Source organism: Danio rerio, chromosome 2 (genome assembly GCF_049306965.1).
Source record: "Danio rerio strain Tuebingen ecotype United States chromosome 2, GRCz12tu, whole genome shotgun sequence".
Lineage (NCBI taxonomy): Eukaryota > Metazoa > Chordata > Actinopteri > Cypriniformes > Danionidae > Danio > Danio rerio.
In genome coordinates this window covers 17,805,001-17,826,471 of record NC_133177.1, presented here as the reverse complement: position 1 = coordinate 17,826,471, position 21,471 = coordinate 17,805,001, and the positions used below count along the sequence as shown (strand labels likewise).

Genomic DNA, 21,471 nt, shown 5'->3' with positions numbered 1-21,471 from the left:
GGCAGCCAAATTGTCCATTACTGCCCCCATGTGCTTTTGCAGTTTGTGCAAGGTAGTCAAATACTTTATCGTTACTCTATAGGGCCTGGTGATTGTTTCAAGTGAAAACGTGCTGATGTATAGTTTGTTCTTATCTCTCTTTTTAGGGAAAACTTGGTGTTCCAGGTTTGCCTGGCTATCCTGGAAGGCAAGGACCAAAGGTGAGTGCTCACAAGCCTTCTCCTATGCATACTACAGTGAAGTACTTGAATTAATGTGTCACGTTTTTTTTTTGAGTTATTAACTATAATAATACAAACAAAATACCCATTACACTTATGTTTTCTACAACTATAGGGCATTATAGTAAAGTACAGAAATGTTACACAACTGAAGTATACAGTATTTGCACACCATGTTCTATGCAGCGAGTGCATTACAGCTACAATTACCATGAACTATAACTGCATAAGATAAATAATACAGTTTTATTCAGAGCTCTCTTTGGACAGCCACTGAGAGATTATAATTTCTCCAGATGGCAACTTAAAGGTCTATGAAACCTTTTCAGTTCAAGTCTACTTCAGAATTGTTTCAAAAAATGCTTCATGGTGGTCATAGAGCGCTCTGAGTAGAGGGAGGAGTGGGCGTGGCCAGCAGAGCAGGGGGGAAAGAAGGAAGCGGAGCAAACAACTGTCAGTTGGCTCACAAAATCGGACACAAATCGTGAGGAGAGCCACAATTTTATAGGTTACAAAGTTAAAATGCAAAAAAAATAAACAGTAAGTAATTCAATGCCCTGCTACATTTGTTATTCATTATTTCATTTACACAATTTGTTATATCATTAAAAAGATAATCATGTTTATATAAACACTATAATGAGGAGGACTTCACTCCTCCTGAATCCCTGGGTCTGAATGCAGACACAGTGGGTAGCAGTGCAGCAGGTCTCTTGCCCTATCTATTTCAACCATTAGCCCTGCCGGTAATCTGGAGGATTTTAAACGTAGGCGAACACAGCAGCACGGACAGGCGATGTGTCTGAATGGTAACAAGCGCACTTGATAAAAGACGAAGCCTGCCATTCTTCAGTTCTAGTACAGCTCTCCTGAGAAAAATGCTTGCTGCTAACCAACAGTTTTGTCTTCGGAAAGCATGTGCTCTCATTAATAATTAAGAAGCAGGGTCTTATATGATGAAAAAACTATGAATAATAATAGGAAACCGACACAAAATCACTGGAGAGGCAGATATCACTAAGTCACCTATTTTGATCCCACCCTAAAAATGATTTTACATCCAAAAGATGAAATTAGCTGACAAAAGCTCAAAATTAATCAATTTTTTTTTTTTTTTTTACTCTTGTAGACTTTTTAATTTTTTTTTTGCAATGTACCATTGAATATTTGCAATCTGTCTCTGTATGTAGCAATATGTTTAGTAAAAAATAACAACACAGACAATCTAGAAAAAACTTTCTACACATGTGATTTGTGTAAATAGCTAAATTTTTTAAATCAGAGACAAAAATAAATAAATAAGTACATTATATTCATATAAAAGGTACACACAAAAAGTCTGAATTTTGACAACAAATTTTACAATAACCACTGGGTGAAACAGAAATATGACCCTGGACCACAATAGCCAAAACTACTTTAAATGGGTCATTATAATAAAAGTATAAATTGTTATATTGTGTAAAGACCATGTTCCATGAACATATGTTGTAAACTTCCTACTGTAAAAATTACTGATTAGTAATGTGTGCTTAATTTGGACCATTTTAAAGTAAATATTTAGAATTTGGGCGACGCAGTGGCACAGTAGGTAGTGCTGTGTGTGTGTGTGTGTGTGTGTGTGTGTGTGTGTGTGTGTGTGTGTGTGTGTGTGTGTGTGTGTGTGTGTGTGTGTGTGTTTCCCAGAAATGGGTTGCAGCTGGTAGGGCATCCGTTGTGTAAAAATGCCCTGGAAAAATTGGCGGTTCATTCCGCTGTGGCGACCTCGGATTATTTAAGGGACTAAGCCAACAAGAAAATGAATGAATGAATGCATGATATTTAGAATTTGTTTTACGATTATTCTCAGATTTCAGATATTCAAATTGTTGTATTTCGGCTAAATGTTGTTTAACTTATTTATCTGGCTTTTAATATAATGTATAAGTCTCAGTTATTAAAAACAAACAAAAAAACCTTTATGAGTGGTTTTGATGTCCCGGATCAGAAAAGTGATACATAAGCTTTGAATCGAATCGCTGTTGGTTGAAAGCAGTGCAAAATTGAAAAGAATGATGGCATTAATACATAAATTTATTTCAGTTTTCACATGAAAGCAGTCCAACTACTAGACGTTAACCTTTAATGAAAGTATAAAATTTTCATTTCTTTTTAACATCGCAAGTGCGACTTTATTTATATTTCTTGACACACGGGAGGCCTGCTGTTCTCTGATAGTCTGTGCTAACAGAGTTAATAGGATCAGCTCATTCTCCATGACGTGAACTGCTTTATCTTCAGGCCACCCGGCATGCTGCGAGTGCAGGTCTGTGAACACAGGTTGTGCTGTGATGTTAGTCTGTTTATTCAGTCAGTTCAGCCTGCTGACATCATCAAAAGCATCATTTGATTCAGCATTCAGCTGGTTCACCCATACAGCCTTTCTGGTGTTTATTCAATGAGTTTTGTTTTTGATTAAATGTATCCTGTGTTGTGTTTGAATTGCAAGCAGTGTGGAGTGAAATTGAACTTGTCTGCAGCCTGCTTTGTCAGCTATTTAGCTCTGGGTATCCAGTTTTCTGTTTTTTTATTTTATTTTATTTTTTTTTTTCTGTAGAGAATGTAAGGAGTTATAGAAGTGGAACAAAGTTTAAAAAAGTTATTTAATTTTTTTGTTCATTCTTTCATTAGTTTGATGGTTTGTTCATTTGTTTGTTTGTTCATTTGTTTGTTTGTTCATTCGTTCATCATTCATTCATTCATGCATGCATTCATTCATTCATTCATGCATTCATTCATGCATTTATTCATTCATTCATTCATTCATTCATTCATTCATTCATTCATTCATTTTTCTTCCTGGAAAAAAAGCTTGAAAAGCTTGTTCACGCCACAGACCTAAAAAATAGGAAAACAAACATAACATAACCTACTTGCAACTTCTTATCTCACCATTCTTGGAATTTATTTCACAATTCAAAAACATATTTTCATAATTTTACTTTTGTATCTAACAATTTCAAATTATAAACTGTTACTGGTTACCGATCAGCTCAGATATCAGAGAAAAAAAGTTGGAATTAGGCTGCACGGTGGCACAGTGTAGCACAGTCGCCTCACAGCAAGACAGTTGCTTGTCCAAGCCTCGGCTGTGTCAGTTGGCATATCTGCATGTTGCATGTTCTTCCCGTGTTTGCGTGGGTTTCCTCCGGGTGCTCTGATTTCCCCCACAATCCAAAGACGTGCTATTGGGGAATTGGGTAAGCTAAATTGTCCATAGTGTCTGTTTGTGAATGGGTGATGTTTCCCATTGATGGGTTGCTGCTGGAAGGGCATCTTCTACGTAAAGCACATGCTGGATAAGTTGGTGGTTCATTCGACGGTGGTGACTCCAGATTAATAAAGGGACTTAGCTGAAAAGAAAATGAATGAATTAATAAGTTGGAATTGTCATTACAAACCTGCAATTGCAAGAAACATTGCGATTCAAAGAAAAAGTAGAACATTTATAGTTATTTGTTAATATTAGATATTTAATTGTTTTTATCTTCTTTATTTTTAACATTTAGCTAGTCCTTTTGCTCTCTTCTAGCAATCACTTACACTAGATTGTCATTTAAAAACAGCTAATATCAATCATACTATAACATCAAATGTTCAGCAAGTCAAACATATATATCCATATTTTGTGGATTTAAATTGTAATATTGTGTTTATTTTTTTTATTTAGTAAGATTTGCAACTGGAAAAAGCTATAAAATAATTATAATATTTTATTTTCCGCAGCAGAATAAACCACCTTATTTTAATTGATTTGTATTTAATTTTAAGCATTTAAAGGTGCATTAGGTGATCTGCCTGTGTTAGCATTAGCGTAATATCTTTGAAACATATCTCCCTCTCCTGCCATCCAAAGCCACACCTCTTGAAATCATGAACGCGCAACTTAAAGATGATAGCAGATAACTAACTAGATCATGTTGTTAGCCAGTTAGAAAACTTTGTAGTACTTTATAATACTACAATTCTGAACTAGAGACTATTATAACTAGCATGTTTTCAGTTGTGTAGCAAGCAAAGCTTGTCATAATGTACGTTTCATGCATACAAGGATCACTGGTCTCACTCTCTCACGCGATTTGTCCTGAAGTGACTACTGTATGCTTAGTGATTGGCTGGCGAGGTGCAGGAATTACACATTTTATTAAGCCATACTTACACGCTATTTCAGACCGAATATTAAGAGTAGCATGGTAAACAATATAGGTAGCACATCACAGGTTGTCTGTTCAAAAATGAACCAATGTGATGAGAATATAAAATCAACTTCAGCTCAGTAAAGCAGGCTAAGCGGAATAGCGCTATTTACTGATGTTTTGTTGTTAAACTAAATAAAAATCTACATTATCCATGCTGTAAAAGGTCCCTAATGAAACTGAATATAATCACATCAATCTTTCGCTGGAAGATTTCAGTGGCCAAACAACACTTCCGTGCATATAACTCATTCATACAACAATACAATCTTCATTAGTTTCGCGTTTCTAAAGTAAATCACCTAATGTGCCTTTAAATATAGCATTTAGCACTTTTTACTTTGGGAAATCGTTGTCGGTCTGCTGGACTCAGATCCCTCCGTTTCCCTCAGTCCTCATGTATTTGCAGTTGTCTGTTTGATTTGCTTCATTATCTTGTGCAGGAGACCATCCCGGCGAGTAAATTACTGATGCGTATCCATTGTGCATGGACCGCTTCCCCTTCTTTGCCTGCCAAAATAAGTGAACCTTCAATTTCATCTCCTGTCCTTGTGCTAACAAGCGTACACCACTCATGTTTATCGACTCCAAAAAGCTCGCCCTCTCCGTAGTATCACTCACACAAGGTTAGCATTAGCAGTAAAGTTGTTGAATTATTCTTCAAGGACACACTCGCTGTCTGTCAACACAGCTTCACTTTTATTGAAAGACCAAAGGTTTTTTTGGCAGGTGGGGGAGCATAATGGATCATTTCAAAGTGAAGTAAGAGTGTCACTTACGCTGTTTAGAGGAAAACTGCTATACTCAATGTAACTAATAATCTGTCTCTATTTACAGGGCTCTACTGGTTTCATCGGCTTCCCTGGAGCCAATGGTGAGAAAGGAGGACGGGTATGTATGCGTTAAGCTCACATTTACCAATCTACAGCCTGAATAAAGTTGTTTAAATCGTAATTTTGTTAAATTTTATTTTAAAATGCTCTTGTTAGAGTGTAACTCTTCATTTAACTACTGAGTATTATTAAGTAATTACATGTACACTCCAAAAATGACGTTTGCTATTTTTTTTATAAAAGTGTAAAGTGAGTTGAAACACAGTTCTGGATTTTTTTTTTTTTTTTTTGGAGACAACCTAATTGTTTAAACTTCAATCCACCTAAATTTGTAAAAACAAATAAGTTAACTTAATTCCTTCTTGTTGTTCCAACACAATTCATTTGTGTGGTACCCTGCATTTTTTTACAGTATACTTAGTATATGGTTGGGATTGGGGTACTATATGCCCTGCCTTAAAAGCAACAATTTGACTTTACAAAAACAATGTAAGTAAACCCATTGTAACTTGGAACTGTTAAGTAGAATTTTTATAATTATGCTTATTGTTCTCCTTTTAAAGTCAACTAATCCTTTTTACAGTGTCAGACTATTTTAGCAAGTCCGTTTTCAAATAATTACTGCAATTATCACAAAATTACATATTTGGTGCTTAAATAAGTCTATAAAATCTACAATTATAGCCTGTATTGAATTTAAAAGACACACTGTAGTCTGGAAGAGCAGATTTATTTTAGTTATTGTCATTTTGCTAGATACAGAAAACAAAACAAACAAATATAATAATAAACAAATAAAATTAAAACAAACAAATATAATAAATGTGTATTGGAATAAGTGATTAGTTTACTTTTTTTTAAGTGCGTACAATTTGCAAAGTAATATATATATATATATATATATATATATATATATATATATATATATATATATATATATATATATATATATATATATATATATATATATATATATATATATATATGTACAACAGTTCTGTCTAGTCCTCAAATCTGATTCGCTGATAGCCGTGATATATTTAAGTAATATCACTATATCAGCAACCGTACAGCCTCTTCACCCTTTGTGTATTACTCCGCCCACATACAGCCAGCAAAAAGCAGAGACACTACTGATCTAAAGTTTAAAAGATGCTTGCTCAGCTGCTCAGCTTATGATTTGAATCCAACGCGGAAGAAAGTAGTTCCTCATACAAAAGGGTTTTTGAGACGTTCCGTGTTTGATTTTGTTTTTATATACACAATTATCCCGTCAAACTGTTGTATAAACACAATATCACACTCGTAGCAGTCCGATATGGCTGTATATCGGCACTGGTGGGAGCACTAAGGCACTCAGCCGACGCACACCTCCTACCAGTGCCGATATAAAGCCATATTGGCACTGGCCATATATATATATATATATATACATTTTTTATCAATTTTTTTTTTTTATTGTAAAATCAACATGTTTTTTTTAAATCAATTGGTTTACTCGATTTAAATAACTAATCACAGTGTGACGAGCTAGTTAAATTACAAAACTATATTACTATAGTAAACATATAACATATAGTAAACATATGACCTATGTCATCTAAAATTAAAGTGTTACCTATAATTCTGTAGTAATAATAGTAAATAACATTTAGGAGAAATGGAAGGTCATAGAATGCACATGTTAAGATTATATTGTTATTGATGTTTGTGTTTTTATTGCAGGGTATTGCTGGTAAAGCGGGTCCAAGAGGACAAAGAGGTCCAACGGTATGTTGGTTTGAGTTTTTAAGTAGAAATTCATAGGTCCGCAGGATTTTTTCTCACTCAATATTCAATCCTAATCGTGCCTTAAGCTAGAAGCACATGTATTACCTGATTAATAATCTAATGCATGATGGAAATTATAATTATATTAAGTTAAACACTATTTTATTAAAAAGGCTTATCTGTTCAACTTTCATTTAATTACATACAATCTAGTGATGCAAGAATGATCAAAGATGCCATCGGCTTCCTTTGACTTTTATAATAAGGGATTTCCTGTTAGGAAAAATAGCACTTCTGGCAAACATGACTTTAAGATACTTAATCATTTTGTTTTACAACTTTAATTTAACACACCCAGATTGAAAACACTAATTTTGTAGCTGCTTCGCTTTTTTGATTGAACATATGTTTTAAATAAATTATACTATCAGAACTTTTGGAGAGGAAGTTATGCAGTTTACAGTATGTTGTTGAACAAAATACTCAAATATCAGTGAGAAATGTTTTACCAATTATCTAATTTGATTAATTATCTAAAAATACCTATTGTAAAACAACATAGGACAGATTCTATTATAGAATTTCGGATTCTATAATAAGTCTATGATAAGATTTAATGAACATTATCCCTGTTTACTGAACCCTTTTATGAAATCTAATAATAATCTTACAATCACTTTATATTTACTGTAATAGCAATTACGGATTCTATTCCAATCTACTGTTTTAATACAAACATTTAAAAGATTATTCTTATAAAAAGTTGCTTTCATTACAGAACTATTCACTTAATGAAATGAAGAGCTTTTCTCTAAATATTCTTTTTTTCTAAAATGCAATTTTTTTTCTAAGGATTTTACATCTGAACTCTTCATATGTCACTATTTGTGTATTTACCAGAAGTATGCTCTTTGAAGTCCATTTTTCTATCTGACTTAAACTGCTTCTTCAAAGTGCCGCTAAAGAGTAAATATAATAATGGTTCAGTATTGGATGATAAAGTAATTTTGATAGAATAGCCTTTCAAAATATGTAGTGTAATTGAACTCTGCGCACACAAAATGATAGATTGCAATTAGAAGACACACATGAAATGTAAAGAAACACTTTATAAAAGCCAAAAAAGGCCAAAATAAATAAAATTAAAAAAGTGTATTTTATAATTATTTTTTAAAATATGATTTGCCTTCTGCACCTCATCTTTAATTGAAAACTGACAACATGGACTATATTTAATAAAAAACAAAAATATTTATGAAATATCTTGCCAAATAATTACACTTACCAAGTCAGAGGCCTAAACGACAGGTGCTCAAGCATCACTATAGTCCTGTCAGCACTTTTGACAGCCTTTCCAAATTTCTGAAGCCACCCAATTTGCTGTAAACGGCTGCCTCATAATTCTCTACGCAGGAAAAACCCTGATTTGTCCAAATTGGCTTGTAATACTCAAGCGTATGGCTAATAACTCTTGCTTTCAGGGTCCCCGCGGTGGAAGAGGTGCCAGAGGTCCAACAGGAAAACCCGGAGCTAAGGTCAGGCTTCATCTGTGCTCATTTTCACTAACTCAATTAGTCAAAGCTTTCTCGTAACAAGCACCTGTGACTGTGTTTCTGTTTAGGGAACATCAGGAAATGATGGACCATCTGGTGGCCCAGGAGAGAGAGTAAGTGATGGTTGAGTTATTTTTTCTGATCGAGTGTTTTTATAAGGCTTTTTCAGGTCAGGCAATTATTTTTCTATTACGTCGTCTTGTAGTAATTTGTATTTCTTCATGTTTTAGGGACCCCAAGGACCTCAAGGACCTGTTGGATTGACTGGCCCAAAAGGCCCACCTGTATGTGGTTACATTAGTTTCATCTACTTATTATTCTGAGATGTTATACTTGTTGATTCACAGTGTGAAAGCCCATTTCTGTTACATAAGACAAAAAAGAGGCATGTTTAGGTAAATCCTAATTATGACACTGTCACATAAGGGTCTACAACAACAGAGGTGAGGATCCACATGCAGTTTATTAGGAATAGTTGTCAGGCAGGTAACAGTCAAACAGGTAGCAAACAGGAGCATAAAGGTTATCCAAGATCGTAGTCAAAAACAAGTGAAAGGTCAGTACAGGCGGCAAAGAATCAATATAAACGGTAAAACTAGCCAGGGGTCAAAACATGGCTAGACAAGGCAATTAAAACGTTTCCATGATGTTTTAAAATAGAAACAAAGCTCAGCACTGATGGCATCTGATTAATCCTAAACTGCTTCAGCTGTGTGTGTTTGCAATCAAACGGGATCTGAGCCAGGTGTGTGAGTGAAGTGCATGGTGGCATTTGTAGTTCCTTACAGTTGCAGATTTGTAATTCTACCAGTAAGACCAGGGAGATGAATATTATATTTTATAAATTACATTTATTTGATGAGTATCATTTGACAAAAAGTATCATTTTACAAAAAATAGGATTTTTGTGGTGGAGGCCCTGTTTCTAGCTTGAATAGAAAGTTTGTAGATTCAGCTATGGCTGCTGAGGATGAAGGCAGGAGCGGAGCTTACCCCCCTGGACAAGGCTAACCTGGTGGTGGTGGTGGGGAGGATAGTGTGAGCGTCCGCACCAGTATCTGCAACCAAATGATTGAAATGAAAGGACAGCATATATAATCCTTGAGTCTCGTGGCTATTGGTTGGAACTGATTGTGATAAGTGACGTGACATTATGTCTTCCTGGTAGAACTAGTGCTAAAAGCTGCAAGCTGGATGGCTGGTGATTGTGACAGACACACAAAGTTGACAGAGTGAAATATTTAATAATTATAACACAGAAATCAAGAAACAGAAGTAGAAATACTATTATAAGTCAAAATCATTTTATTTTCAATATTATATGTGACAATTTTTGGCATGAAATGAAATACTGTTAAATAAAAATAAATAAAAGTGGAAAGGTCAATGCTACGACATTGCATACCATAATAACACTTTAAGAAATATGTTTTTAATTTTACAGATTTTATAGTTTTGTTTTTAAAAAAAGGTAAATTATGAGGTAAACATTTGTAAATGTTGCAGCAAAACTAATATCTATGGTAAAAAGTTTTAAAAATTAAAAGTAAAAGCAGAAATTACTACAGCGTCAATGTTATAACATTAAAGGTCATAATTATTAGACATCATAATCATAATTAGAATGTTTCCCAATTATTTTGGCATAAAAGAATCAAGTTATGAGTGTGAAAGAATCATTATGAGATATAAAAGTTATAATTATGAGATTAAAAGAGTCATTATGGTAATAAATCAAATTTAATTATGAGATAAAAGTTGCAATTATGAAAATGTACATTGACTTGAAAGGTCACAATTACAATAGTAAAAGTCATCATCATAACTTTAACTGTTAGATATAATTTAGATTTTAGATTTATTTCATTTTGTAATTCTTTCAGTTTCACTTTTTATGAAAATGTGCTTGTATATATCATCATGATTATGATTTACCATACATTTACATTGTTTATGTCTCTTATGTCATGAAAACGGGCTTCCACGGTTCACTGTACATGTCTAACTTACAAGTCTGCAAGTTTGTTACCAAGTAATTACACAAATGTGTCTGAATCACTCTCAATTTTCCAATTCCCTCAGGGGCCTCCTGGAAAGGACGGACTGCCCGGTCACCCTGGACAGCGAGGAGAGACTGTGAGCATCATTTGCTTTTCATAAGTGTTTTGTGTCTCTTGAGAGTAGAGGAACAAATGTTGTGGACAGATTTTATGTGCTGCAATACCATTTAACTGCCGGCAGTGTCAAGGAGCTACAATGCTCTTGGCAGGTTTGTCTCTCTGTTTCTAATCAAGAAGAAATGCAGCGCTGAAAAGAAAAACTCACTTCATCTCGAATGCCTCTTGAATTGTGATTTTCAAAATTAAAATAGAGCACTTGACATTCACTGGGGTAATAGATGCCACAAAACATTAATAAAATGGAAACACTTTATTTTAACGTACAAATGCTGCTGTTAACAAACCATTAAATAAGATTTTAACTCCCTAAACTACTAATTAGCTGCTTATTATTAGTTAGGAATTATTACTCTTCTTTGAGGGGAATTGTGAAGCAAAAAGGGTCACCAGTGACTATTCTGTTTGAGGAAGTTGAATCGTTTCCATATTGATAATCACATGATGATTTTATTTTACCATGCATTTCTTGAATTCGTTTTTATCTTTCACTTTGGTGTCATGGTTTGAGAACCTTTCTGTAAAGAATAAAAACACAGTAAATCAGAGTGGTCCAGTAGGCTGACTGGAGTGTCACTAGCCAGTCTGAAGGCTGTGTACACCAGGGGCCGGTTGCACCAGTAGTGCATAAGTAAAACGGAGCATAGTTGTGATTTAAAGGGACACAACAATTTACGCACTACTAAATATTTTAGTGTTTCCCCACTAAAATCCCCCCCATGTATAACGGTAAAAAAAGACGACAGCGAGATTATGAGGAGCTCGCCATCATAGTAAAGAATGATCTCCCTTTACTCAAAGCCTTTTTTTCCTCCCAAATCTTGCATTTTCAAGGAGAGTTTTGTGTTAATTGTATCCATTAATTAAAATGAGGATATCTTCATGACTGCGTTCTTCTCCCTGGTCCTGCTCTTTTCTCTTTTACATGTAGGATATAAAAAAATTCAAGTTTAATGTTTTGAGAACTTCATGTGTATTTTGCGTGCGTTCACGGCTCATGATGCAGGTGTGTGCGTCGTCTGCTAATAGTGACTGACTGTAATTTAATGTACTATAAAATGTGATTTTTAATTTAACCTTCATAGGACAGTTATATCTAGATGCATTAGTTGCAGAATGTTAAAGCACTTAACATCATTCAATGCGATTACGCATGACTTTACAGAGAGCTTACAACCTACTAACTACGGTTTGCCGTCAAATTATGTGGTGCAGCCAAAGTAAGAACAAATTTAGTTACAAACTAGCTAGTAGTTACTAAGCCTCTAGTATGGACTTTACGTTCCGATTTATAAAAGAACTTACGAATAGCTTGAGCCAACCTCCCAAGGCAGCTAAATTGAATTACAAATTCAGGTTTAAGTGACATGGCTCATCCCCTACACTCAGGAGTTTTAGCTTCTTCATTCCTGTCGCAGATTTTTAGTATCAAGCTGTAGAACTAAACAACTGACACTTGAAGATTCATTATTTTATTATTTTTAAAATTATTTATTTTCTGTTTTGTATGTCTTTATGTGCATTCGTTGTTGTCACTATGTGAGTTTTTTTTGTGTGGCACTGTTATGAAATGAAGACTCTTGACTGCAAACCAAATCTACCTTCGGGAAAAAACCAATACAGTAACCTACTATAACCTGTAATTGGGTTTAGGTATTGGGTAGGATTAGGGATGTGTAATAAAAGCATACTTTAAGTGCTAATAAACAGTTCATGTATAACTAATAGGCAGGTAGTAAGCCAGTTGTTAATGTTGAGAATTGTTGCCTATTCTGAATTGTTACCAATAAAATAAATGAATAGGTTAATTGGATTGATTAATTGGATTTGATTGATTGATTGATTGATGTATTGATTGATTGATTGATTGATTGATTGATTGATTGATTGATTGATTGATTGATTGATTGATTGATTGATTGATTGATTGATTGATTGATTGATTGATTGATTGATTGATTGATTGATTGATTGATTGATTGAAAAAGGGCAGGTGTTGCTGTCATTTCAGAAGCTGGATTTCTACATTTTTTACATTCTCTATTTTTTTATTTTACTAAAACTTTCCAATGTATAATTTGTCTTTTTTTTATTTGCAAGATTATTTCCAGACATTGGATAACTAAAAAATATATGTATTTGATTTATTCACAACAAAGGGTTTCCAAGGCAAAACTGGACCTCCTGGACCTGGAGGTGTTGTTGGCCCACAGGTGAGCAGTTTTATTAGCAACACATTGCCCTAATAAAACACCTTCTGACGCTAGTCAGAATTGGAAATAAAACCCTGTTTGATTTGGAATTGAAAGGGCTCTACGGGAGAAACTGGTCCTGTTGGAGAAAGAGGGCATCCTGGATCCCCAGGACCCCCTGGAGAGCAAGGCCTTCCTGGAGCTGCTGGCAAAGAAGGTGGAAAGGTACGATTTGCTAAGCATGATCTTTTCAGATTGCTCAAGGGTAATGATAGAGAAGAATTCATATAAAGTTCATTCCCATTTCACTATGTGTAGGTGGCTGATAATGCAGCTAATATGGAGGTGGATTTAAGTTAACTTAATATCATCGTGTCTTTCCTTGAAGGGTGATCCAGGTCCTCAGGGAATTTCTGGGAAACCTGGCCCTGCTGGATTGAAAGGGTTTCCAGGACAAAGGGGGCTTCCTGGCGCAGCGGTAAGAACAAATGAGTTAATGTCATGTGTCCCACCAAATGGCCATTAGCTACTTAACCGCCTGCTGTTCATGCAAATGCTGCGGCCTCAGGAGAGGGTACAGTCCTCACTGTAAGACTGAGCCTCATGGAGATTAACTGGCACATTTAAGGGCCATTAAGACATTCAGTAAGCATTCGAATCACTGCTGAGAATTTCCAGTAAAGGACATTGCAGTACACAATATCACCAGGAGAAGAATACGCAATACATGCAGAAGAGTTATAGACAGAAATACATTTGTTTTACATTAGTTTCATGGAAAAAAAGTGTAAAATGTGCTCAACAATATGAAAACCTAAACTTTATTTAAAAAGCAGAATACATAAATTAAATAATTTTTACAGTTCACCTTTATTTCTATAGCGCTTTTACTATGTAAATGGTGTAAAAGCAGCAGAACATAAAAGATACTGAATGGTTATCATAAGTCAAATGACATCTGTTCAACAAAATCTTTGAATTTACATATATGCACAATATTGAAAAAATCTGATATCACGATATTTCATTTTTTGTGATAGATATTGTAATATAAATACAGTTTCACAAGATGGTTTGATTAGCACTATTTAAGTTTTCTGGTCGTAAAGTATTCAGGTACAGAAATTGAATAATAATAACGATGTAAAAAAAAAAAAATACTTTTTTCTAATTTATAGTCCAAATATCTCAAAGTTTTGATTTCACCTTCAGAAGAAATAACTCCAAATGAGTATTTTTTCCTTAAAACAAGCTAAATTATCTGCCTTTGGTGTAAGTAAAATAAGCTTGTTTTTGCTTTGAATTGTAGATATTTGGACTAGAAATAAAACAAAAATAAAGTAAGATGTTTAGACATAAATCATATAAACTCTGTATGAATAATTAAATACAATAAATCTTTGTTTCACCTCCAAATATCATATATTTTTTTGTTTGTAAATGTTCAAAACTTTCTTGAAAGACTCAATACCAGGCCTTAAAAAAACATGCAAATGATAAACCCTTACTGTATTATGGTTAAACTTAGCAGTGACTCTACAAATCATGTTCAGACACAATTAAGACTCAACATTGCATATCTTGCGATGTAACTATTGCGATATCAACCAAAAAATCATGAAATTTCTGTATTATTATGGAATTTTAAAAAGGTATAATCTAGACTTTAAATGTCAGCGATTTAATTTATTTATTTTTTTGTCCTGCTCATAGTATATCAGGGATTTTTGTTTGCTTTGTCACTTATCAAAATGTAATTTTTCTATACCGTATTTTTTATATCATGATGATTTGACCACTATTGGGATGGTTAGGCTATATGCAGCTCCGTTTTATTTCTTAAACAAACTGGTAGTCACTTAAGTCAAATGCCGTCACTAGAGGTTAACTAAGGCAAACATGTCAGCATAATAAACAATTTATGAGCTTTTGCTTCAAAATACGCACTTCAAAGACTAGGTGTTAAAAGTAGACCACAGAAAAGCTAAATATAAAACTACTATTGAGCTATCAAATACGGAAGAGGGAGCACTTCACAGCCAACAATAAGTAATACATATAAATCTTTAAGAATCATTCCCATAATGGCTACTAATGTTGTGCAAAATTATATTTAAGCTAAAACCATATTATTGTTTTATTATATTAAAAAAAAAAATACTTTATTAATATATATAAGCACAAAAGCAGCCTGTTTGTCCTTCCAAACAATTCCTTCATGTTGTCCCAACTCAAATCAATCAAGTTAACCTAATCATTCTTACAAATTTAAGTAGATCAAACATAAAACAATTAGGTTGTCCCAAAAAATTTTCATGAGTTGTGTTGTTTCAACTCCTTTTAAATAAATTGTCATTTTTTGAGTGCCCTAAGCTTTTTAGTCAGTGAAAATGAATTTGATATTTGACTTAAAGTGGGAACCCTGAATTTATTTGTATTAATAAACTTTAAACTGTACATTGGTATAGTGTATCAGAGTGAATCCTGATACAGAAAGTGTATGTTACACTTCCAGTAGAAAGATTACATAATTTAGTAAAAAAAATAAAGATCAGTCTCTGCAAAGCATTGTAGCATAAAAAATAAAGAGAATGTATCAATGTTTTCAAATATGATTTGATCTAAACACCTTCATGGTAGCCCTGTTGACAGAAATAAACATGAATAGGCATGATTCAATATATCTTCTATGTACATTAATGATAAATACAATATTACGATGATTAATTGTGCCCAAAGCTTGCAGTTGAAGGTTAACTGGCATCTAATAGTTTCTGACTGGCATTTAACTATATAAATAAAACTTAACTGGGTCAAAGCAGGGCCCCTTATTGGACAGGAGCCCATGGGCTCCAGTTCAAACAATTAGGCTACTCAAAGGACATGTAAGTGAAAAGGGCGTCTCTACTCATTTTTCTACATTAACAAGATTTAGGCTGTGGGACCGAATATAATCAATTACTGTTTTGTTTTTAGTTTCTATTGTGAGTTGATGCTGAAAGTCACATTTAAAACACGAGCCAATAAGATCTCAATAAACAACTGTTGATTTTACAGTCACTCATTGTTTTATGTTGACTTTCAGTTGGCTCATATGTTTTTTTATGACTCAAATTATGACTTGATGGGGAGGAAAATGACGCATTATTGGTGTCACATGACACCTGCGCTGCCAGCATTTGGATTCTGATGTAGTAAATTGGGAAAGTGCCAGTTTGCTAAACACTCTGGGCTGTATTTCCAGTAGGCATAGAGTACAAACAGCTGGCACAACTACATGCAGATGCCACTTTGACAGCAGCTCTCATTACAGCTCTCATTATTCTCTTTCTGTCACTTTTTTTGCAGGGTCTGTCAGGTCTGAAGGGAGGCGAGGGTCCACAGGGTCCACAAGGCCCTAGCGTAAGTACCTACTTTACCATTGAAACTCTCAAAAGTCAGTGTGCAAGCTTTGCTACTGTTAGTAAAGTGACACCAGGCGAATCCTGGAGTGGCAGTAGTCAGCAGGTGGTGGATTTAATGACCAGTAATGTTGGCACTGAGAGTGCAGTTTGGTGTGTGTGTGTGTGTGTGTGTGTGATCTGAGCCCACGCAGTCTGATCACGCTCAATGAGTCAGGCTTAATCAATCTGTCCGTCATAGATAGAAACTGATTATGACTCATACATGAAATATGCTCAGAGAGTCAGAAGTCATGTCAAGATTATTAGAGATACTGTATGTCTGTATCTGCTCAATGAAGCATGCTTACATTATGATGATAATTTACATGTGATAGTAAATGCAGATCAGGTAAAACTGAGAATTTTACAACTGAAAGGTAACATTGAAAAAGAAAGTGAAACTAATGGCATCTATATTAAAATATAAATATTTTAGATGTATAAAGGTTTTGTTGATGATATAATAATTATATTTTTCTTAGAAACTATCGAGGGTACATAGTATTTTGGGTATATAAATAAATTTAAAGTGATTTTGTTTTATTTTATCATTTTTACACTTAATATAGTTGAGGGAAAATCATTAGCCCTCTCGTGAAATGAATGTTTTTACATTTTTAATTCTTTTCCAAATACTTTCCAAGTGATGTTTCACAGAGTAAGGACACAGTGTTCACAGTATTTCCTATACTCCCATAGAAAGTCTTCTTGATTTTTCCTGAAGAAATACTTCTTGAATTTAGTTTGGCTGAAATAATTTATTTTTATTAAAAATTAAGGTCAATATTAATAGCCCCCTAATGATTTCTGTTTTCAACTGAATAAAGCACTGTTGTTCAGTGACTTGCCTAATCAACTTAACTTGTCTAATTAACCTTTTTAACCTAGTTAATACATTATGTTGCACTCTAACATCATTACTAGTATCTTGCAAAATAACTAGTAAAATATTATGTACTGTCATCATGGCAAAGACGATAGAAATCAGGGTAACACTTTATAATAACTACACACTATAAATCATTTATTAAGCCTTAGCAAATAGTGAATTCATTGTTTGAGCATTAACACTGCATTAATAGACGTCAGTAAGCAGTTTATAACTGCAGATACAAATGCTGTATTCTTGACTTATAAGCACATTTAAATGTGCTTATTTATTGTATGTTCATACTTTGTTTTTGATTAATTTTTCATGACTAAATTAAGTATTGGATTATTTGCAAATTAATGGTATTTAAGAGTAGTTGGGTTTTTTTAAGATAATTCAGAATAAGTTTGTAAATGATTAATAAACTATTCAAATCAACATCATTAATCAGGCATAAAGTAATAGTTACAGTAAATGATAGTTTAATATGGCCATTACCACCGCACCATGTATCGCTGCTGCTCTAAAGGAGAAAGAGCGTGTTTTTTTTTAGGTATGACCGCAGTTTGGAACTATGCGCCAGCTGCCACAAATGGACGGGATGCAAATGGACAAAAATATCCTATACATTAGCTGTAAATACTCTGCTATTGGTAGATGAAGATATACAATAAAACAATGCATTATAATCCCTTCATTCATCATTAAAAACACAACTAGACTGCATTATTTAAAGGCATGACATTGATAGGATCAGAATTATAATTCCTTTATAATATGAAGATATTTTCTTTGAAATCTAAATGCATATTTACCTGTCAATCTTGCTATTAAACATTGCGCCTGAACGTGCTGAAAGCAGCTGTATGACTTTACAAATCTTAAAAATCATAATGCTATTAAAAATCACAATTATAACAACATTGATAGTGACACTCTCTCATAATAAGGCTCAGTCGTTTCCTAGTGACATAAAATATGTATGCAAATTGTTGCAATATCATATGTAAACAACAAACTGTTATATGCTATGTAGTAGCTTATACTTTACTAAAAGTCACTAGTAGCCTTAAGGTTCATTGTCATTGTTGTTTCTGTTAATAAATGCTTATTAACTCACTTTTTTTTTTTTTTTAACTCATCCAGTTTTGTGACCTAAAGTGAGGAGTATTTATGCTTTATAAATTCCTTTTAAATGACAATTAAAGGCTCAATGTTAAATGAACAAGACATCTTTGCAATCTTTTCTAAAAAGTAAAATTACTTTAAAGTTTAACCACTGTTGAATAACAGGAGTGTCAAAATTTAACATAAAACTGCATAAAATAACAACATTAATTTAACAATGTATTACTACATTTCAATGTTATTTTGCGATGTTTAAAATGCACAGTCATTTTATTTTAGTGCAGATTTATTTTAAATTTGAAGCACAGTTTCATTTATGCATCTTCAAATGAATATAAATGAATAAAGGCATGTATTTTCCTTTGTTCCTGTAAAGAATATAACAGAGCCTTTAATTGTCATTTACAAGGGATTTATAAAGTATAAATAGTCCTCACTTTTAGATTAGGTCACAAAACTGGATGAAGTTGTGTTAATAAAGCATTTACTAACATGCAAATTAACCATTAATATATGCCTGAATAATAAGAACTGTAAATGTTAATTTGAGTTGTTTATTAATCGTTTACTTGCACATTCTCAATAATCTATAAAAAACATTAGCTTCTCAAATTACTTTTTTTTTTAAAGTATGAAAATCATAAATGCGCCTGTAAGTCAAGAATAGAGCATCTGTATCTGCAGTTATAAACTGCTTACCAACGTCTATTAATGTAGCTTTAATACTTAATGCATTTACTATTTGCTAATGCTTAATAAATGATTCATTGAGTGCAGTTTATTATATTTAAATATTCATCAAAAATACAGATTTATTAAATTAAAAACGCTGACACAACGCTTGTAACTTTTCTGTCTGATGAAGAGCCGTGTGGCTCCAAACATTATATGCTTTGTGTCAGCCTTTTTAATTGAATATATTTGTATTTTTGGAGCTTTGGTGTTGCTGCCTTTGAATGTTTAAGTTGCACCTTTTGCGTTTTTTGGCTGAGCACCCAATTAAGAGGAATATGCGTGCTTTTGTACAGTTTTTCCTAGTTTATTATATTTAAAATGTATATAGTTTTTTTCTGCATCTTTTTTTTAAATTTATTTATTTCTGTTAATTTTCCCTTCTTCTGTATATGTTTATTTCAAGATAAATAATATAACAATATTCTACAACATAAAACTATAAAACCTGAATATGAACCCTAATAATTAATTTTGAAAATTAAATTACACAACATATTGCATTAATGTTATATGTCAATACTGTAAATAACATTAAAAAAATTAAATAGCATTTTAAAAACTTTTTTAAAGTATGAGATGTTTGTTAAACTTATATTAATATTAATTTAGCAATTAACAATAAAAAAACTAGTTTTTGTTTTGAGTTCATAAAAGGTGAAAATGATCTCTGGAATTATTATAACAATCTAAGCAGACGGTGTGAAGTGCACTGTGCAGGTCCAAATATCTAAATCTACTTTTGCTAGTTTACCGATCGGAAAAACGGTTATTTCCAGTCCGTGCCCTAAAAGGGTTTTCATCCTTTCTTTAAAAGAAAACATGGCGGATTGAATATATGTATTAAGTAAATGTGTCTGTTAGTTTCTATTCAACACGTCTGTGCTGTTGAAAGCAATATAGAGAATCCTGCTGTTCCACTATTGACTACTGAAAGGCTTGCATGGTGAAGACTCTATAATCATATATAATGTAGAATAAATTCAAGAGCGTGTTCTGCATAGCAATAACATCCTCTCATTAAAGTAACTGCTGTCTGTCTCGTCTCACAGTGCAGTACAGTATGAAACCATCAAAGCTTCAGCTGTGCGCCATGTGAAGCCCCTCTCACTGTGAGCAAGATTGGTGTAGGGTTTCATTGTCTCTTCTCTGTATATCCCCAGCAAGAAAAAATCTGTGAAATCAGGAGGATTTTGAGTCAGTGGCTCACCCACGCAAATCAGTCATCTTATCTCTGCCTAAACAGACCTCCTGCAGGTGCCCGAACTGAGTCACTCTTCTCAGAAGTTTATAATAGTGTCAATGAGAACGTTTAAATGCAGTACGCTCATAACTCGCAGAAATCATTTCATTGAAATAGCCCTCTGTTTCAGTTTACATGCACACCAATAAACCACTAATAAAAAAAAATGAGACAATTTTGTTAATTAGTTTGTTTCCCGGTAGTGATGTCAAAATGAAATGTATTTTAATACTATTAAGCAGGTGTTTTTTTTTTTTTTTCATCTCATAGGGAGTGTAAAGTGGTGACTTACAAATACACTGTGATTTAGTAAGCTATGAAACAGCCTGCCTCTATCAGTGCTGCTTTCTCACTCTCTGATTTTTAATCAAAGTTAAAAAAAAAAATTATTATTATTATAATTATTATTATTATTATTATTATTATTATTATTATTAATATTATTATTATTGTAGCACTATACAGTTGAAGTCAGAATTATTAGCCCCTTTGAATTATTAGCCATTTGCTTATTTTTTCCCTAATTTCTGTATGACAGAGAAAAGTTTTTTCAACACATTTCTAAACATAGTAGTTTTATAACTCATTTCTAATAACTGATTTATTTTATTTTTGCCATGATGACAGTAAATAATAATTTACTAGATTTATTAAGATATTTCTTTACAATTTAAAGTAACATTTAAAGGCTTAATTAGGTTAATTAGGTTAATTAGGCAGGTTAAGGTAGCACCCTAACAGGGTAGTGCACCCGGAGGAAACCCACGCGAACGCAGGAAGAACATGCAAACTCCACACAGAAACGCCAACTGAGCCGAGCCGAGGTTCGAACCAGCGACAGCACTACCTACTGTGCCACTGCGTCACCCCGATTTTAGAATTATCTAATCATATTTTATAAAGTCATTATTACCCCAAAAATATTTTTTATTTAGGTTTTAGGGTAATGTGGGCTATTATTATGTACAAGTTATTGGAGCGCACAAATTTAAGGGTACGAATAAAAGTAGAGTACTCTAACATGTGTGACCACTCTGGCCAAGGTAGAAATACTTATTTAAATGAAATTACAT

General features: G+C 33.3%; 1 protein-coding gene across 2 annotated transcripts in view; it reads left to right on the top strand.

Moving 5' to 3' along the window:
• The window catches only part of col11a1b (collagen, type XI, alpha 1b), a 175,342-nt gene that overhangs the window by 103,534 nt on the left and 50,337 nt on the right, over nucleotides 1–21,471 (top strand). Inside the window, exons 31-41 of one of the 2 annotated variants that reach the window (XM_073917530.1) lie at nucleotides 147–200; nucleotides 5,294–5,347; nucleotides 7,015–7,059; nucleotides 8,541–8,594; nucleotides 8,681–8,725; nucleotides 8,843–8,896; nucleotides 10,695–10,748; nucleotides 12,949–13,002; nucleotides 13,099–13,206; nucleotides 13,370–13,459; nucleotides 16,330–16,387. In XM_073917530.1, coding sequence (XP_073773631.1) covers nucleotides 147–200; nucleotides 5,294–5,347; nucleotides 7,015–7,059; nucleotides 8,541–8,594; nucleotides 8,681–8,725; nucleotides 8,843–8,896; nucleotides 10,695–10,748; nucleotides 12,949–13,002; nucleotides 13,099–13,206; nucleotides 13,370–13,459; nucleotides 16,330–16,387 — 670 coding nt within the window. 2 annotated transcript variants of the gene reach the window in all.